The 20,722-nt window shown below is 43.2% G+C and overlaps 1 protein-coding gene across 1 annotated transcript in view; it reads right to left on the bottom strand.

Moving 5' to 3' along the window:
• Positions 1 to 3,494: 3,494 nt before the first annotated feature.
• Positions 3,495 to 20,722, bottom strand: part of LOC133213780 (ADP-ribose glycohydrolase MACROD2-like) — a 108,547-nt gene continuing 91,319 nt past the window's right edge. The window contains exons 10-12 of the mRNA XM_061356272.1: positions 14,521 to 14,604; positions 8,699 to 8,767; positions 3,495 to 6,764 (exon numbers count right to left, since the gene is read on the bottom strand). Of these exons, the coding sequence (XP_061212256.1) occupies positions 8,706 to 8,767; positions 14,521 to 14,604 (146 nt within the window). The 3' untranslated portion in view covers positions 3,495 to 6,764; positions 8,699 to 8,705. The remainder of the gene's footprint in view (positions 6,765 to 8,698; positions 8,768 to 14,520; positions 14,605 to 20,722) is intronic.

Raw genomic sequence — 20,722 nt, forward strand, 5'->3', positions numbered from 1 at the left:
TCTGACAGATAGTAGATACAGCACATATACCACATCATGTATTATGTAGTGTATATCCAGGCAATTCACAAGCATTCCCCACCATTCTCCACCATTTCCTGCCTTTCCTTGTAATCCCCTGCCATTCCTTTCTTTTCTATCTCATTCCCTGCAATTATACTACATACACTGCATACTATATATTCTACGTCTAGTATTTTGTATTAGAGTATGAGCTAAATTATGTATGTTAGATTGTCTTTTATGTACACACTATATGCCTCTTCCATTTCCCTTTCCTCTGCAAATATAACCCCCTCTTTACCCCCCCGGTGTGGTGGTGATGTGACTTGCAGGGCAGGGAAGAGAGTTTCAAATTCAGGATGCCTCTGGGTTCGTGGGCTCACCTGTTTGCTGCTCGTTTCAGCTGTCTCATGATTTGATCTCTCTGTGCTCCACTGTTTGCTGCTCACTCTTCTATTCCAAAATTGATTTCCTGGCTTGGTAGAGAATGGGGGATAAAAAGGAAAATAAAACTAAAAATCAAGTTTAGGCTTATGTTTCTCTTCCATAAGGATGCTTCTAGTGAGCAGGTGCTCAGTAGCTGGTGTGAAATGAGTAGGAGTTGGAACTATGCAGCACAGATCCACCCGGCTCCTTGGGCTGTGCAAAACCCAGCACTGGTGGCGGCACTGCTTCCCCGGCTTCTGCTGAATGATGTTACTACAAGCTTGTTCTGTTCTCCCCTGCACTGTGCTATTTTGGGACAGCAAGGTAGTTCTTGCAAGGTGCTTGACTTCCTTGCCCTTTTCCTTGAGCACTCGCATTGACTGCACACCATTACTGAGGGGTGGAGGAGGTCATTGTCTACAGTTTGCTGGTTAACACCATCATTTCTTTCTGTTGGAAACCAAACTTGATCGTAATCCTGTTTCCTCAGTGATATCATTTCTAGGTGAGATGTGTCCAGGCACATTGAGATAGAGTGGACTACACAACCTGTACTATAATGCAGTTTAGGTTGACCAGGCGCCACTTTACCTGCAATCTTGCAACATCCCCGTGCTCATGTGAGCACGCTTACCTGGCATCACAGGAGTCCTGTGAAGCTCCTCTAGCACTGCTCCCTTCAAGAGCTTGCTGAACTCCTTGAGACAAGGCTTATTTCAGCCCAGAGCTCCAATGCCACCACTGGGTTGCAGACCTCCTGCATGCTTGGTGAGCTGGGTTCAGAGCTGGCTTTGGGCAATGAGTGTCTTTTGCACCAGGAGCAATGGGAATGTGAAAATACTCTGTGGCAGATGCAAACCCTGCGTTCCAATATCCACCACGTGCACATACGTATGCCCTTCTACCGAGGAGAGGGTGATGCCCAATAGGTTTAAACAAGAAAGAAACCTCACCTGACTTATGCAAGCAGGAGTGCCCCCCAAGCGACAGGCTGCCTGAGCTGCCACCAGATGGAGCAGCCTCCCCAAGGACATCCTCCACCGGCTGCGTTTTTATCAGGAATATCCCCCCCCCCCCCCTTTTTTTTTTTTCTACAGGAATTCATTACTATAAATGTTTTATCAGTGAATTCCGAAGGAATTAACAGTGATTTGCCACTTACTTTAAAGGGTTGCCGACAATTCTAATGGAAGGAGAAATTAGGGTATTTAAATGTCTCCTGACACTTTTATTAAAAAAAAAAAAAAAAGAAAAAAAGAAGAAAAAAAGACCAATTCAAAACCTAATTAAAATCCCAAAACACAGTTTTCACCTTAAGAGATAGATCGAGGTCATAAAGACCCCTTTGGAAGCTTCTGTGCAAGAGGAGAGGGAGGCTGGGGGGGGTGAAGAATGAAAGCCAATTTAAGGCATACACAGAGCTCTCTGAGGAGTGGTAGGTTCACAAGGAAATCCTGAAAGGCAACTCGATTCCTCTTGGAGAATCTCTAAGAAGGCTGAGCAGGAAACGTGGTAACCGGGCCTCCAGACTTTCAGTGACCTCTGATGTTATCAGCTCAGCACAAGACTTCCCTAGCCACAATCTAAAACCTTCCCAAACAAGATGTGGAAGGGGAAGTCCCGATCTGGCCAGCAGCAGCCACAGTATAACCAAGGATAGTTTATTGCTCATCTCATCCTAGCAGTCTCACCTGCTCCTTGCCTAATCCATGACATCTGGACAAACACCCACTGCTGCAAGGCTGAGTAGCCTCAAATGTGCCCTTCTTCATCTTCGAAACAACAGAGGTTTTCCTCTTGACCCTGTGCTATTCAAAAAGGGTGGGAGAGATAGTACTTGTTCCTAGAGGAGAGATGAATTTATTTTTCTCCTTTTAAACATATACATGTGGCACAGACAAAAACATTCCATTTGCAGCAGAAACAGGCTTCAGGATGGGGAAAGTGTGTGCCTCCTTCTAGGCTGTGCAGTTCTTCAGATACAGTTCTTGAACTGAATCCAGCAAAATGCTGTGTTACAGCTACTGCTGGCATTTCTCTCTCTCAGGTTAGCTTATGCTACTAAGACTGTACATGACAGTTGGGTCCTGTATCAAGCAAAAAGGCAGGCATTCCCCACTGCCACGTGTCTCCTGTGCCTTCTCCTTTTCCATCTGGCAGTCAAAAGGTTTCAGGCAAGGAAAGGTCAAATTTCAGAGAGGGAATCCATCCGTTGCAGGGCTTTGAACACACAGAGCCACCCCCCTAACTTTGGTTATCAATGATTAAATCCTTGGCCTTGGGTAAGAAGAGTGATGGTCCGTATGTGTGTTTTCATCTACACTGGTGCCATGGGAAGGAAAAAAGCCACCTTCCTGACCTTTGCAATATCTTCTATTGATTCAGTCTTGAAACAAGTGACAGCACAAAAAGCAGATAACATCCTGTGTACACTGCATGTTCTCTGTGATACCTGTGGATTGCATATTTGGGAGTATTCTTTGCCAGATGATAGATGCCTGGGATTCAGTACTGGTAGAGCTGCTGGAGTGGGTTTTGTAACATCTCTGGTGCAGCCATGGGACCAACTCCTTTTTTGTCCTCCAGGGTGCAAAGTCCCTGTTCTCACCCTTTGCTGCTGCTGTCCAAAAATCCCTCCGAAGAGTCAGTTCAGATTCCACCATCAAGTGAACAATACGAAGTGAGGACCCAGTCGGTTGCTCTGGTGATCCCATGTCCAAGCTGAAATATGCCTCAGTGACAACCAAAACAACCCCTACACAATCAGTGCGGAGGGAATAAACACACGAGTGGCATCTCCTTGGCTTCAGGACAAGCTTTATTAATGTTTCACTTTAACAAACATCATAGTACGAAGGCATCAGTTCTTTAAGTTCTCCAATACATGGCACAGACAAAGGAAAAACAAGACTTGGAGGCAAACTGAGCATGTGAGTGGGAGAGTAACAGAAGACGCATGTGTTAATTGACAGATGTGCTAGACCATCTATTAGAAGACATTTTGCAAGCAACAGTACACTTCTTTGCATTGAAGTAAAAACATATTTTTGGATCAATAAAATTACTTTAATTATTATTTTCTTAAAATGTTCCTTTATATCACAAATGTCAGGGTAAGGCAAATCCTGGATGAACCATATGAAAAAACCCCCTTATTCCCCAAGAAAATAGATCTGCATACTCTGTTAAGTTTGTAATTCCAAAAGCAAAGCCGGCATGCACAGCATATAGAGAAAAGTCTTTGTGGTTGTTGTTGTTTTAATTATATTTTTATTCAAGTGCCTTAAGCAGAACAGTGTTAATTCACAGAGAAGCTTTCTCAGTGCTCTAGAGGAAGATTGACAATTAGTTGCAGCAAACGTGTGACCTGTTATTACAGACTCTCTCAAACATCCCCTTTGGATGTCTGTGTGGAAGGAAACCCATTCCTCATTGCAGCAGTCACAGCCTGAGGAATATTGTGCCTAATGGTAGGGATGAGTGCTTCCAGACATAGGAGAAACAACCATCAAGCAGAGCCTGATACTCTGTATGCAAACATCAGCACCAAAGGGTTGCTAGCTCCTTTACGCCACCTACTGCAAACACATCTTGGGTTTAAAACAAAATCCTTGGTATCAGTCCCTGTGGGGTGATTTGATATGAATCTTGCTCTTCCATAGAATCATCTCCCTGCATCTCTGCAGCTCCAGCAAGAATGGTGGAGACTGCATCGAGGGGCACAGCTCCAGCCCCAACTACTAACTCAGCTGAAGAATTCATGCTGCCAAACTATACTCACTTTATGACTAGTGAAAACCCCCCACACCTCAAAGCAAAACACACCTGAAGAAAAATACCTACAGACACAGCTGCAAATTGTCCTGTATAGACTTTATCAACTCCTACGTTTGCTTGCTTTACACTTCCTACCTGGGCTTCATGCTTTGATGCTCCATCCTTGGTTCATGGTTTCAAAGACTCACTGCTGTTTGAAGACCAAGATGAAATGAAAAGTGTAATGAAATTACTGTCAGGGATTAGTGTCTGATGTGATGCACCTGATGATCTACCCACCTTGGATCTCCTCAACATATCACACAGCTCAAAGTTGAGCTTGCCCAGTTCATTTCCCACCCTGCAGGCTTAATTCCCTCACTTACCTACATAGAGGGAGCCCTGCAGTCCTGGTCTTCCCATAGCACAAAATGGGAATTGAGAGGACAGATGCCCAGTGCATTTACTCCCCTTCCTCCCGAGGTTATTTATCCCCTCCTGCCCCACACATTAGGACAAGCTGTTTCAATCAAAGTTAACCACTGTGGAAAATATACAGGAACATACAGGATGCACCCATGCAGATGTACTACATGCAAGGTCTCCCACTGAGGAGGACAAGGGCCAGAGGAGTGGTATTTAGCAAATTTAGGTAAATTTAACAGTATCATAAACCCAATTTATAGGATTTTATACCAGCTCTTTTACTCCTTCCACAGTCAATCTAATTCAGAGTTATACATTCATTCATCTCCAGGACAAATATGTGATGATGAGGTTCCTCAAGATCTTCTGTAGCACAAGTGCCACCTGGGTTAAAATACCACAGGAGCTGGCACATAGAAATACTCTTCTGATCCCACCACAAGCAAACGTGGTGGAACTACACATAAGGAAGCAGGGGGCTGCCTTTTCAGGGGCTGTACTCTCCAAGTGAAATCTGGGGCTTTTCTTGCTTCCCTTTCTAATCCTTGTTTGTCATGACACCCTTTCTAACTAACCTGCTGCTGATGGGAGCCATCAACTGTTGTAGCCAGTGCTAGGTGCATTATGGCCACATTTGACTTGCTGTTACACCAGAAGATGATTTATCACCAAATCTAGCTGGGATAAACCCACATCACAGGAGGATAGAGCTACATATTACCTTGGTTTTTACTTCCCTCCCCTCTTTTTTTGTTTTGGGCAGGTAGTAAACAACTATTTTGGGATTCATGCATATTTGGGGAAAAAAAAAGAACATATCAATTAAATTTCTTATGTAATGATCAAATTATCAGCCACATTTTAAAACAACCTGGACACGGGTTGTGTGCTCTTCCCCAGAGTGTACTGTCTATCGGTTCTGGTTACAGCACGGTTGGGAAATGTATGTGAAACCCTTTTGTTCCTTTTCTAAAAATCTCAGCGCAGCATTTGCTGGCAGAACAATTGACATATGGTGAGACAAAATAGCTGCTAATTGCTTTTTTGTAAAAATTAAAAAAAAGGGAAGAGATCATGCATATGCAGTAGAAGATATAATGAGGGCTCACACAAGATACGGTGTGAAGTTGTTAAAGCCGGGAGCTGTATTTAAAGATGCCTTGAATGCAGAGTGCCTGTTATCCTCTGTCACTTGCAGGATCGAGGAAGTATCTGTTGCCTACCCATACCTACAGCTCATACTTTCAGCACTGATTTTCTGGGAAAGAGCAGGAACGATTTGCTCAAGGCCCAGTGAGTTATTCATGTGTAGGACCCACAGAAGGAGATGGCACAGTGCAGGCTGGTCATAGTTTAGCTTTCTCATTCCAAAGGGAAAGGGAAAGGACAGAGCCTCAGGCGATCCTGAGGCATTGGGATGATTGAGTTAATGTGCAAACTCTGCTTCTAGCACAGACTCAAGGGAATCCGGCCTCTTCTAGCAGCGAGGGTTTGGACATGGTGACCTGCTGTGTGGTGCCGGCAGGAGCTGCCCATCGACAAGCCTGGAGGTGGGCAACGTGCAGGGCTGTCTGTATCAATATCTCTGAGATTCTGGAGCATCTAGTGTTTCAAATCTCTAGCACAAGGAGGGCGGTTGTTTATCAGTGTGTGCAGATTATAATCCTTTGTGGCAGCTCATGTTCTCAAAGAAGATTTCCATTTATATCCTAGGGAAGAGTTAAAAAAATGGAAGCAGGGGAAGGAGAAATCTGGCTCCTAGAGGTTGCCTGCAGACAGTACTGCAACTGGGAAACAAGATAAAGATGCTAGAAAAGGGGTGGGCCTGGAAACAGGCTACTCATGATACAACGCAGGAGGAAAAGAGACCCAATATAAGACAGGGACCACAGTTCAGAAGAAACTGTTGTAATTGCAGGGATAATTGCAAAACATTGTTAGAACTCGGAACTCATGTTTCTTTCTAACAGGCTTACAGAACGAAATGCAATGAAGAACAAAGAGAAATTAAAGCAAAGAGTCATTCCCCCAAAGCTCCCTCCCTCCCAACCCGTGGAGCATCTCTGCGTGCTCTTTTCTGCCAAGAATGATGCCATAGGATGTCAGCGCCTGCCCGTCTGGTTTCCTCGGGTCTCTCCTCTCCTGCATCCTTCCTTTGGCACAGTGGGGGAGAGAAAACATAGGAAACAAAAAGGAAACAAAAGGCACAATTTCAAATATCTGCACATGAACCCATGCCTCATCTTTCTAGTATGTACCTGTGGCTTCTTTTTCTGTCACACGGAGCACGTATATATGTCACACTGTTTATATATAACAGTCACTATTATCTCTATAGCAAATTGTGATCATAAAGATTTCTTGCACCATGCTATCTAGCCTGATACCAGAGACCCCCAGCTCTGGTGGGTGCTTTGGTGATAGATCACATATGTTAAACCAAACACATTAAAATACTAAACAGACCCAGCAAAGGGACCTCCTTGGCTCTGAAAGACCCTAATGAGACCCTATGAAATTTAACAGGCTGATCAATCCTCCCTCGGGACCTGTTCCTTGCAATTAAAACAGAGGCTTCAGTGTCAGGAGGACTTCAATAGAGAGCTGCAAAGGATTTGATGCCTGCTTCTAATCCTACACATGCCACTAAAATGCTGAGGAAGAGAGAGTGTGCCCCAGCTTGAGCCTCTTTGCTTTACAAAGGTGCCAGCAGAGCCAGGTCTTCAAGTGGAATTGAAGAGATTTATTAATTGATTGCTAATTGTGATATTACTCCTGTGAACTCTGCCTTCGTAAAGCAAAAATTACTCCAGCTCAAAGCAGTCACAGATCTTCATTTCCATGGGAAAATGCAGCATGAAACAGACCTAAAGGCCAAGTGAAAGGAGTAAAAATCATCAGATAATTCTTTTAAATTGCAGAAGGGTATTAACCTTTCCATGTATTTTTAACAGAGATCCCATTAATTCCTCTTCCTTTTTTGATTGAACAGAACATCCAACCAGAAGCTAGGGGAAAAGGAAGATTTGTGGAAGCTGTGTTTTAATGGTAAGGGCTTTTTCTAGTTTTGCTTCAGTACTTTTTACCAGGGACCCCATCAGGCCTATTTCTCACGCCAGCAGTACAGCAGCACATCCCCTATGTGCTGACAAGGACAAAGGGCTAGGCTCAGTAATAAGACCTTGTATTTTAAATCTCTGTGATACAGCTGCTGCCACTGTAAAGCTTCTAGATTTGGTCTTGAGCTACACAAAATTCCATTATAAGAATAAATAACACATTTTGCTGTATGTGATACTGGCATCTCACGACAACACTACACCAAAGGAAGCGCTGTGCATTAATGCTTAGAAACTACTTTCGAAAGAGAAATGACAACTGTTTCTTGTTGTAATTGGGGATGAGCTTCAGACTTCTGTCTCCCTACCAAATTCTCTGTTTTTTTTCTAGGGATGCGGCTGTTTATGTCTATGACAAACTCTGCTGCAATAATCACCATTGCATGCTCCTGCCATAGTGCTACCATTTAGCACATAAAGCCATAAAAAGCTCCAAGAGGCAGCAGAACTCCAGAAGGCATCTCGCTGACTTTGCCTTGTTTTTCAGTGCTATTGCTACATGTGACGTTAAGGCATTGGAGAGCCAAAGGCAATAAACCCCTTGTGACGTGAACTGTTATTCCCAGAATACAGATCGTACAGAACTGAGCTTGGTTCCAACCACTATAAATTGCCTGTCATTTTCCTAAGCAATGCCAAAATTTGTTCATTCGGTTACTCTTCTGTTCCTTTTCTTGGTGCTGTCTTGCCTTCCCATGATCTAAGACTGTGTACTGTCTAAATCTATTACAGTTGCAGACTGCTACTATAATATTCACTTGACAAATCAAGTCTACTGGGTGCTTTCATTTTTTTGGTGTAATATGGGCTGTAATAGACAATTTTTTCTTTTCCTTTGAATTCTGTCTTCCTCTTTTTCTTTTGGTAAATTCTATCTAAAAAAATTACAGTCATTTTTAAAGCATGTTTTCAAACAGAAACTGAATGGAAAATGGTGTGGGTGTGTGTAATAGCCATAAAGGTCTTACCTGTTACTTAAGCTTCCCTCTCTGTTTCCTTAGGATCATTTATACTTTCAACTTGACTATTCATTTCATCTGAAAACAAAATGAGACAGTCATCAAATTGAATTCATGATACTTAAGTTTATCATATTGAGTAATAAGTGCTTCTAACCCAAAGGAGACATTTATTGCATTAAAAATTCTACGCTATAAATCCACAAAAGGTCTCTTGGGCCAGTCCTCCTAACATGTGGTTCCATGGAAAGCCTGATGAGCAGTGCTGCCAGGGTATAGGCTTCGGCATTGCTAGAAATGCCAGCCTCTGGATCTAGATTTTCCCTTGAGTCTGCATCACCCAGTTTGAATTTGGCACCCAACTGACGTGTCCAGCTCAAGAGCTCAAAGACCCTCCTCTGCCTCTGTAGGCCACAGGCAAAGATACAGGTACCTCCAGAGGGTCATTCAGACCTCTGGGCTAAGTGGTCTCAACCCTCTGATTGGAACATCCACAGGCTTCAGCCAAAATCCCCAGCAGGACCCAGGGCTGAGCTGCAGGCTGAACACGGATCAATCTTCAGTCACAGAAATGCTGCCTCTGCCTCCAGGCATCCTTGAACTGCAAATTGCTGGAGCCTGGGAGAGGATTCAGGGGCAACATCACTATTCTCCCACACATACCAGTTTCACTCGTGTAACTATCCATTTACAAAACCAATCTTCTTTTTCTTTTTAAATTTTATTTAAAATTACTAAAAATAAATAATTTAAATAGGGAGCTTAAACCCATTTCAGCCTGACCTTTGCTAAAAATATCATTTAAACTATGGGAGGTGTAATTGGTCCCATCTAGGCTAAATATAAAAGGGTTACTTCAGCACATAGATTTTTAAGATTTAGTATTTGTTCTGAAATGAATTTGTATGAAGCCATTTATATTAAGACTTTTTTTTTTCCCCCCCTTTCTTTAACCTTGCTTTATGTTGTGGCATCAACTGCAGATTACAAGTCATTTGATGTGGGAGACAGGGAAAAACCTCAAACCTCAATGGGAGATTTGGAAAACTATGGGAAGATGGAGGGAAGAAAAGGCAAAAAGTCAATAACTATGCTACTTCCAAGTAGGCAGTATGATTTCCTTCTGAGTCAGTATCATGTCAATACACCTGGTAGGGTTTTGATGGATTATTTGTAAATTATTCATTATCTATATGCAGAACAGACACCGTAATGGCTTCCTGGATGTATGCAATGAATAATAAGAAATGTATCTGCTCCTGATTATGGTGCTCTGATGCACATTGTGTTTAGCAAAGTTGTGTTCTTTACCCACATTTGCATAGCAAAGACAGGATGCTTAATAAAAAATCATTAAGTGAAGGCTGCTGCACAATGACAAGAGGAGCCTCTCCCAGCCTCTGTATGCTGGCCAGCTTCAGTGGTTGGGTTTTCTGAAAATACCATAAAGCTTCACCCATGTTTTACAGAGTGCTCCTGCAAAATGAAGCCTGGTTTGAAACCTGTGCTTAGGCTCTGTCAGCATCCCAGATGAGTACACCTCCTTCTCCTTCCTTATTTATGGCTAAGAGCAGTTGACCCTGCCATGCTGGTAGCACGTCACATAGAGGGACATGCTTCAAGGGTAATGTGAAAGCACATGGGAGCCCCAGTGGTGCAAAAGCAATCACTGAGTCCCACTATTTCAAGGTGGAAATGGCAGCCAGGCATCACCATCATTAAAGTGTGCACACTGCAGCAGGGAGGTGGCTCATGATTGCTAAAGCACCAGCAGGTTTCACTATCAGCTTTATCCTATGTGTTTGTGACTATGTTCAGCTCTTTGCCTTAATGCTGGTAGGGACAGGAAGGTCTAACTGAAAGATAAGCTTCTGCAGACCATTGGGTGAACCCCCAACAACAGATGTCACTGTGAGGCCACCTCCACAATCCTCTATATTTAGCTGTAAAACAACACAGCAGCGAAGCACCTACCGCAAGAGCAGATGGAAGAGCTGCCACCGCGTACGGCAGAGATGTGACTCAGCCCTTGTGGCCTCCCAGCACGGGTTAGTGTCAGAACGATGCTGTTAGCCCTGAACATGCTACATCCGATAGCATCGTGAGCCAAGAGTGGCCTTCTCCCCACTAAACAATGCTTTTAGAGGTGTTAAACTGCTGCCTTACGTTAGTGGTATTTTTGCACCTACCATAATATGCTACAACAGCCAGCAGCTCAGTGAAGCACCTGAAGTTCAAGGAGGATGTGTATCTCCTAAATTCAGTCTTACCTGCTGCCCTTTCTGCAGCTTCACATGGGGCTTTTTGTGACAGAAATGGACATTACCATGCAATGGAATCATACAATCCTCTGCACTCTGTTTTCCCTTTAATTTTGACCTGCTGGGGAGGACCTATCTGTACCTCCTCTCTCAATGCATAATCTGCTTAGCAGCTCTTAAATTATGCCAGGGAAGGATGTCCCCCCAAAAGCAAGCAGGTTCCCCGCAGAGGAGAAGAAATAACCCAGCAAATAGTTCTCATCCATCAACATGCTGCGGTTGCTGCTGAGCCGGTGGATGTGCGTCGGCAGCAAGTCATCCCGCCTCTCCCCTGCAAGAAAGCTACGTGCTTAAAGGTCAGCTAGCCAGGAGTCACAGCGTGTCATCTAAGTAGAGAAGACAGGCAAAGAGGAGACTGCAAAACCAAGTTTAGTCATCTATGAGAGAGCAAGCGCATTTCCTCACCCCAGGATATTATGCTGTAGACCTGGCTGGTAGATGACACCAAAATATTACTGTCTTGATTGAAATAGGAGCTTGGTCAGACTCTTACTTGCAAACATATTTACTCAGCCACTTGCTGAGTATGAACAGCCATTCATATTTACTCAGCCACTTGCTAAACAACGTTTCCCCCTTGCATCCACGTAGCTTGGCTATAGCACATTCAGCCGTAACCCCAAGACTGCCTAGAAAGAAAACCATCTATCTTGAATTCAACCTGCTGTTCGGTGATGAAACATGTGCGCCTGTTTACTTGGTAGTTGTTTCTTGGATTTTACATCAACACCATAACGAGCATAACGGTGTTAGCTGTTGAGATCCTGCTTTTATATAGCTTTGGTGAATCACATGAAGGTCAGGCTGCTGATGGCGCATTCATCAGCTTGCACAAACTTATGAGAAAAAGAAATAGGAAATTTCAGGTTTGACGCTGCCTTCACCTTTTTTCTTTCTTCCTATTGTGTTAGCAAGTCAGGATGCAGTTTTCCACAAGCTTGAAGTAATAAAGGACAATGAGTAACCCCATTATGAAAGGAGTGAAGAGTTTGATCTGCCTAATACCAGCTGGAAAGTAACATCTGCCTTAGTAATCTTTAAAGCTTTGGTGGCATGAATCAAGGAAAGAAAAGAATAAAAAAGACAGCTGGCAGGGAAAAACATCTAGAAAGCCAATCACCAAAGGTGGGGTTCGTCTTCATTAAAAAACCCTAATCAGCTAATCTGTCCTGGGTATAAGAAGTTTAATACCTAGGGGTTTTCACTCTGGTGGGCAATGGAGATTGCAAGGCAACCTGTATTTTTGTATACTTGCCTCTATTCATGTCTATGGGCCCACCCTCTGACAGCTTTCCCAATGGAGAATCACACACAGCTTTCAAATAATAGTCATTTCTGAAACGTATCACTACTACAGCCCTGCCCACTAGATGAACCAAGATTGAGATCCACCCAAGCTGCCTAAACCCTCTGCATCTCTAAAGTGCTTTTCGCTGTGACATGGTACATGAAATTAAAACACAAGAGCCAGGCTGCCAAGAGGTACCTGGTGATATATGCTTGTGCTTTCAGCTGTGAAGCGATGAGTTCTCCTGGGGCGGAAAGAAGGGGACCAGAGAAAAAATAGGCAATTTACATAAAAATTACTGTCAAAGAGAACCTTTTTCTTGCTTCTTTTTTTTTTATAAATCTCAGCTAGTACCCAGAACATTCAAAAATGTTAGGGCTTTTTTTCAGCAAAATTTAACCCTTCAGGTAAAACAGAACATGGGGAGTTTGATCCTGCCTCTGTTCTGATTTTTTTTAAATAGATAATATATGTCCACAAGAAAAATCACCTTGTAATATAAGCCCAAAAGCAATTTAAGCTGTAGTGAAATGAAGACTTCCCTGAACAGCAGAGCACTTTCTGCACCCATAGCAAACACCCTTTTCCTGCCCTTTCATATAACTTGGAAAGATCACAGAAAAGGAAGTTAAAAGATGCATGACATGTAGAGAAGACCTTATAGGATAAGCAAGTCTGGAAACAAAAAAACCTATCAAGATCATCATTTCAGAAGCTGTTGGCTGATCCAGCTGTGTTGTGCTATGGCACATGTTACAATGGATATATGACCACTATCTTTCCAGTGGGAAATCCCTTTAGATGGTTTTTTAGTAAATTTGGACTTGTTTTCACTAAGCAGCCCAGATCCTTCCAAGGCTTCAAACCTGAAGTATTTGAATGGGGCTATGACTTTTTGGTGTGTTTGTTCAGAGGATGAGGACATAAGGCTGGTTTGGCTTTATTCTGCACGGTTACTAGTAACAGCATTATCTCTAGTATGTTTTTGCAAAGGAAATCGATTATACATGCTTTCTTTCCTTGTGCTTGCAAAAACTTCCCTACAGGCCAGTATTGAAATCAGCCACTGATTCTAACCCTGCAGCATGATCTGACATCAGAGAAAGGAATCAACATTAGGTTCCTTGTGTAATCAATAGCAAAAAGAATATAACTGTTTTGTCTTTGAAATGCAGAAAAAAAGTATGCCTTGAATTTCTCTTATGTCAGTGCTGAAGAGGGTAAAGGAGGAGTTAAAAATCAGCCTTTGCTATAAAGTCTACAGTAATAAAAGAAGGACTGCAACCCCAATTCCAAACCCACTGCCACTTGGAGCACTAAAGAGGATGCTTTGTGTAAAACCCAAGAAAACCCCATACGTAGCTCTTTTAAACTCTAAGACCTGACCTAGAGGAGCGATAAAGGGTCTGTTTCACCAAAAGTTCAGCCCCAGAATGCGGATCCCATCTGTTATTTCTTTACCTACAGGAAGACCCTGGAAGGACAATTATTTTTCTTTATGAATATGTTATGCACTGCAGAGCTCAAGCAACATCCTGTTACTCAGCCTCTGCCAGGGCTTTGCCAGACAGCAGGGTCATCTGCTCACCAAGGTCAGTGTCAAAACAATTTCATTTCCATATCAGGAGATCTGCGTTGATAATGTCCATAAACCTGACTTGAACTGCTGCTGGATCAACCAAATTGTGACAGCTTTATCAATAGTAAATGTCCTAGGGAGAGAACTTCCACCTGCTACCAGACTCGGCTATGCATGGACTCTGAAGGAGGAGGAGGAAGGGAAATCACCTCTGAGCTAGAAGGAGGCCAACATAAAAGGTCAGAACAGTTATACACCCAACAGCTGCCCACAGTGGAGCCAGGCACTAGCACAGAAATCTTCAGCAGTATCTTATGATTCCTGTGTGAAATCACACACATCTTGGCCAGTTTGATATCCAGACCAGAATTACAATGGGCCTAAAGTATTTCTTAGTTAAAAGGCAGGCAGACTGAAGATACCAATGGAACATATAAAAACAGTCAACTAGAAAATCAGGGCTATGGCACTGAAAGGTACTTCCAACAGACCTCCAAGCCGGTAGAGATTGTGTAAACTTCAAGAAGACTCAGCTGAAGAGATTATAAATGTAACTCATTTTAGGGAAGAAGTGTACAAACCAACCCCAGAAAGGCATGCTATGTATCTGCTTCAGGACAATTACAATTCTAAAACAGCATACCATCCTTATTTGAAACGTCTGCCGCTTCACACGCGGGGTCAACTTTCATAGGCTCTGCAGATGTTTCCTCTTTCTCTTGCATCCCTGTAAGAAAAAAAACAAAGGAGAAAAATGAATACTTACAGTACCGGTTAATGTCTAATTCTCAGACTGCATATGCCGGTTTCTTTCTTTTTCTTCTGGGAGGCTCTTACCTTTATAGATTCTACTGCTCTATAGCAACAGCCATTAGAGAAAAGGGTAGAGAATATAGGGGGAGAAATATGGTTTGAAAATAATTGCCACAATATTTGTAGCAATCTACACTCTTTGGTAACCAGGACTGTTAAAACCACATCATGGTTTGTGCTTCTGCCTCCCTGCCATTCTTTTCTCATCATTTCTGAAGAACCCCTTATGCTCATAAAACGCAATATATGATGGGGACCTAATCACACTTTCTCTAGCTAGCAGAATAAAAAATAGATACAGTGAGAGTTCACATATTCCAGGTAGTCAGACACAAACTAGAATTTGAATTTAGGAAAATACATTTTATCTCAGTAACTCAACATTTTTATCTCTTCTGCCACAGGCTTGGCCGGAAGCTTAGATTCAATCTCCTAACAATATCCGAAATGGAAAAAAAAACTCTGTGGTTTTGCTGTTTTGTGCACATTTCTCCTAATATTCTGCCATTTAGAGTGCTGAGAAGGCAATTTTTAGTTAATTTCCATCACACTACTATCCTACTTTTGTGGCAGCTATAAAGCCTGTTGCACCTATCCTGCGTTTGAACTACAGGGTGTCAGGCTACTGGTTGCTAAGCAATCCAGACATTTGGGTGGTTATTATGAGGCAGCAAAGTGTAGTAAGGACTGAGACATTGCAAAAATGGTTTACTCTTAAGCTGAAATAATTTAGCTCTTCAGCAATAGAGATGAAATGGTCACTGTACCACAAACACCTTTCCCTTTCTGTCAAGTCCGGAGTTGTTTCTTAAGTGCACTTATTTTGTCCATAAACGTACATCTACCATCGAGGTTTTCAAACAGCCTCCTTTCTAATTGCATCTGAAAACCAATACACTGTCATGGAGACTCTGGTTTCCTCTGTGCTTCCTTTGTTGGCAATGTTATTCTCACAGGCAACTTTCAGTGCACCTATCAAGAATTCAAATGTTACAATAAGGACACAACACACAAAGAACCCATCCAAGAAAGCTCAGTTAGCCACCTTGGCAAGCGTAGGGGCAAGTGCGATGGATGACTTTACAGTGATGGAGATGTCACCCATCATTTTGATAGATCTTACTTCTCCTGTAGAAATCCCTCAGTGGATTACCTTATCACCAGCTCCACCTCTTCCTCGCAGGTTTAAAATCATCTCCCCAAACAAACTATCAAAATGCCTGCAAACATCTGTGACTGTGAACCCTGTCTGTCAGTGAATGCCCGAGATAGCTCCTTTGTGGGTGCGTCAAATCCCTGATGCTTCTCCTGGGAATTCAAGAGAGCGAGCACGGTTTTCTCTTGAGGTTTCATACGCACCAACAGGCCCAAGCTTTCCCAGCGCTTGTCCATAGCTCTTTTTGGTTCAGGCAAAGGATAAACCCAGGTCACCCCATCGCAGAAGTGTGTGCACATGACAGGAACTTGTCACGTACAAGAAGGTATGCTCAAAATCTCTGTCTGACTTCTCCTAGCAATACGAAATTGGGTGAGTATGAAAGCATTGTCTAATCAAGGAAGATACAATGAAGTTGTGCTGATTAGCTGGGGGAAGCAGCTCAGTGAAAAGTAAAGGTTTGTAAAATCAAGAGTCCGACACAAGTGCAGTCTGGAATGGACACAGCCCACCAAGACACTCAGACGCCTGATGCAGTGATTTGGGATCCCTGCTAAATACGAAGGCACTCCAACTGGCAGCTGATGCCTCTGAATATGACTTCGCCTCCTCTAAACCACTGTCTATTAACCAAATAAAGCAGATTACGTCTTGGCTCCCTAAGAGCTCTCTCTAACAGCTAACAATACCTAGTTACTCTCTTCTTGTCAGCTCCTGAAGATTCCTGCGTGAAGTTCCCATGCCCTATCCCAAGATCTCCCATTAACTAGCCAGCACGCCTGGCTTCACCATGCTGCCAAAGGCTTCTCGCTTCCAATTTCAGAGCTCTCTCACACAGCTGACAGGTGTGAAGGATTACTGGCATGGTGCTAGGTGGAGACAGAGACTCATTAAAGAGAAGACATTCTGTGCATACGCGTGCATGGGTACATGTATGCGCATGGGCTAATTAGGGCTGCCCTTGCAGAGATGAAAGCAGAAGGTGTTGAGGGCCCTCAGTACCAAAAGCTAAAGGTTCCCTGTCAAGGTGAGCAGCCCTAGATAGAGGCTGGAAAGAGTAACAGCAGCAGCAAATGTGCAAAATTACTTTCCAAGAGGTTTAGGGCCATAAACATTGTCAGAGAGCACTAATGCCTGTTCCGCTTTTCTACCTCCTTCCAAGTGTGAATAGATGATTCCTCATCCTTCTAGGAGGGAATTATGGCCGTACCAGGGTGGGTTTTTTTTTATAGTGTATGTTGATTGTTGGATGCTGTCAGCAAGAAAGTGATTGTGAGAAACAACGTTCAGGGACACACAAGGCAGAAGATATTTTAAACCTTAACAAAGCCAAGCACCACTGCAAACCTTGGGAGGAGGCCTGCACATTATATCATCCAATTTTTGGGAAGACTTTCAAACTTGGTTAATATAAATCTTCATTTCTTCCCTTGCTGTTACTGTGGGAGGGGGACAGGAGCACTCGCTATACTGCCATGCATGTGCAAAGGGTATTATCCAAAAAGCTTCTTCCCCACAGTGCAGTAAACTCGAGTGCCACACACAAATGAGCCCATTTCACATAAACAGCAGAACTCGATCAATACCAGAACCACGTTGACAACCAATTTATTCTAGAGGCCTCCTCTCACTCCCTTGTTTTGATTGCTTCAGGTTAGAGCACAAACAAGCAAAGTATTTCAGGTCTCCAAGCAGGAGCTGAGAGGGAAGAGGAGGGAGTCTGGGAGATACCATTTTCAATTTCAATTACCATTTCCAATTGTGCTCCTGACAGAGCTTGTTACCTGGACCCTTTGCAGGCTGGTTACACAACCAGCCCTGCACTAAGTGAAAACAGGCTTCCAGTGCGGGTAAGGATGGCTCCCAGCCCTTTGAAATGCATAAAACAGGTATATAGCAGGAAGATAGAAATCTTTGTACTGTTATTTCATCTTTATTTCATCTTTTTTTCCCTCCTTTATAGTCACAATCTGTCAATAGTTCCACGTGGTTACAGCTAATATGCTGCTTCTTCTCTGGAGAAATGTGGTTCCGGATTCATGTATGAATCACAAGATTAACATGAAGATGTGGTGGTTGTTGGTATATTAGAATCAATTTAAAAAGTGCCCGAGTACACAGGTCAGACATCGATGCTCTACACCCCTGAAAAATCTCAATAAGTAAAAAGCGTAACCCTCCTTCTCCTTCTCCCTTTGCACAAGGTTTACATCTATTTCAAGTGATAAAAGCAGGCAACTATGCAGGCTTAGAAGCTGTAACACAGCAATCTACAAAACTCATTTTTTACCTGATCATCAGCAAGGCTTTGCTGCGTACTAGAAAGCGCCTTTGTAATCAGGAGAGGGAGCAGGCTCCTCTTCCCAGTAATTCAAAGCAAAATCCCAATGTAGTCTCCCTAGAATTGATGAATCATTCCTGGAAGGTGCCTGAAGTGGGCTCCTGCTCTGAGCTGCCCCACTCATCAGGAGCTGAGAGGTAGGAGAGGGGAGGGAGTGTATTTCTCTTTGCTGACTATTGAGGGAGCCTGGGAGATCAGGCTCCCTTGGCAGAGACTGGCCTCTGAGACCAGCCTTGGCAAAGTCCTTACACGAGGTGTGGGTAAGGGACTGTCAAGTGACCTCTGAATCAGGGATGTGGATTTCTGCTACCAGTTCCCACCTTGCTGTAAGGTCACAGACTGACGAAGATGAGCAGAACAACAGATTTCATGCATTCTTGAGTGCTGTCAGTGCAATCAGGCAACACCAAGACAACTTAAATCTTAAATATTCCCCAGTTTTAGAAGGCTTTCAACTAAGTGGGAAATCCTGGCCCGGAGATCTTTCTGAACATTTGTAGAAGAAAAGGTTCATCAATAATACAACAGTCCAGACAACTACTATTTTTATAGGCAAACCAGCAAGATCATTATTCCTGTAACATGTCTGCCCAGCAATTCTGGGTGTTGCCACAGGAATTCCAATAAAATACTATCCTGCCCATGGACAATTTGCAACCAGGGGAAATTTATCAGTTGTAAATTATTTGTAGAGCAGTTGCTTCTACTCATGTTACAGACTTGGAAAAAAATCACCTCTGTCATTATGCAATATGAAAACCACATTGCAGCTATTCCGAAGGATGCAGATCTCCCTGATTCATACCCACTGAATGAAATTTATTATTTTGAGTTTAGCTGTAAATATGCTCTCCTAATTGGGAGACTCTGAGAGATGGAGGCTCGTTAAAATCTAAATTTCTCTGGTTAAAACTTGAAGGCACCATTTTTCATCTGCAGCAACAAAACAGACAAAGCTGTTCTGACACACAGCTGCATTGTCTTATCTGCCAAAACCAGTTCCATTTTTCTTGCTCTGCAAATAGCCAGAGAATTTTTTTTCCCCTTACTCCTTTCACTGTAGCTCTTCGCTAATGTGACTGTCAAGCCTTCATGTACTTTGTTTGCCACTGTATTCTGGTAGCATTACAAATGATGCTTCACTGGGAAACTGAAGCTGTCTGTGATACAAGGGCTCAGTTTGACTCCTGGTTGACACCCCCACCTGGGATGACTGACCCTTTTACGCAGACCAGATTCTACCACATAAAAGTTGCTGTGTTCTTTTGTGGCTCTATATGCAAAACCACCCAACCTGCTGCTCTCAGGGCTCTAATACAACCAGCAGTCGCTGCCTGTCTGCACTTTAAGTTCAAGTTGGTGAGCAGTTTTTCCACTTTGCTATCCCTTCTGCAATGCACAGCACAGGAATGACACTGCCACAAAGGTGCCTCTCACTATTCAGTGAGGCTTCCTTAACAACAACCATCTCCATCCATTAAATCAGGAATATTGTACATCGATCAACACCCCCCACACACCAATTAGGCACCATAGAGATGAAAAGAACACTCAAGGATGCAGATTTCGGAGGAGGGTTTGCTGACTGGGACACTGGTTTTGCTGAGGTTTTGAAGGTGCTGAGCATCATTCCTTAATGCCACACATGCACTGTCAGGATTCACATTGCCGCCCCTTCACCGTTAAATGGAATGTTTACCCTCTCTTTTGGCATTTTGGCTTTGTCTCCCAGAGTAACCCAGTGCAATGAAGCTCCCCATCCCTCCAGTGTAGCGTGCATCATCTCCACTCTCTGTGTTTGTGCATGCAACTGTACCTAAAGGCATTGCACGGCTTCCAGCCACTGTTTTTCCCAGCTCAAGCTGAACCGCAATTTTTTTAATGCGATTTAAAAGTGTCTGAGATCCGCTTATCCCTATCCCCTTCCAGCCCTTTATTAAACATACTGTTAGTAAATCTCATTATGCCTCCTTTTCCCTAAAGGTGGGAACTGGAGGGCAGTGAGGATTGTCTCTCAGCAATATGGTCCATAAGATCCATACAAATTGGGCATCTCTAAAATTGCTAATGCCCATCAGGAGCTCTTTGTGGCTTTTGTCTCTCTGTAACAACAGGATAAACCGGCACTCAGCAGGCTCTTGATGAATACAAGGGCATATCATTTTAAGGAAAGCCCTTTTTGATTTTTCTTTAATTCTCAAAAAGCCTGTGTAAGAGGCCACGCTGCTGTTTTCCTGATGCTCTTTCTGTGAAACCTCTCATCAGAGAAGCAGTTTGCAGCACAGAATATCTGAAATGGAGCACCCAGAGGCTTTCATTGCGTTCCTCAGTCGCTGGCTGTTAACACAGCTAAAATGTTGCCTGGTTGTATTCAGTCTTGTAGATCACCTGTCCTGTGTGGCTTCCAAAGACCTTGTGCTCCATTTCTCTTCCTAAGAATAAGGCAGATAGCATGGTCAGTGGTATTATGAGATTAGATGGGTTTCTGAATGAATAGAAATGGCATGATCATTTACCTTTTGTTCCCATTCTTTT

The sequence above is a fragment of the Neopsephotus bourkii genome, unplaced genomic scaffold, assembly GCF_033783945.1.
Source record: "Neopsephotus bourkii isolate Nb327-2 ecotype Australia unplaced genomic scaffold, CSIRO-AGI_Nbou_v1 NB_845, whole genome shotgun sequence".
Classification (NCBI taxonomy): domain Eukaryota; kingdom Metazoa; phylum Chordata; class Aves; order Psittaciformes; family Psittacidae; genus Neopsephotus; species Neopsephotus bourkii.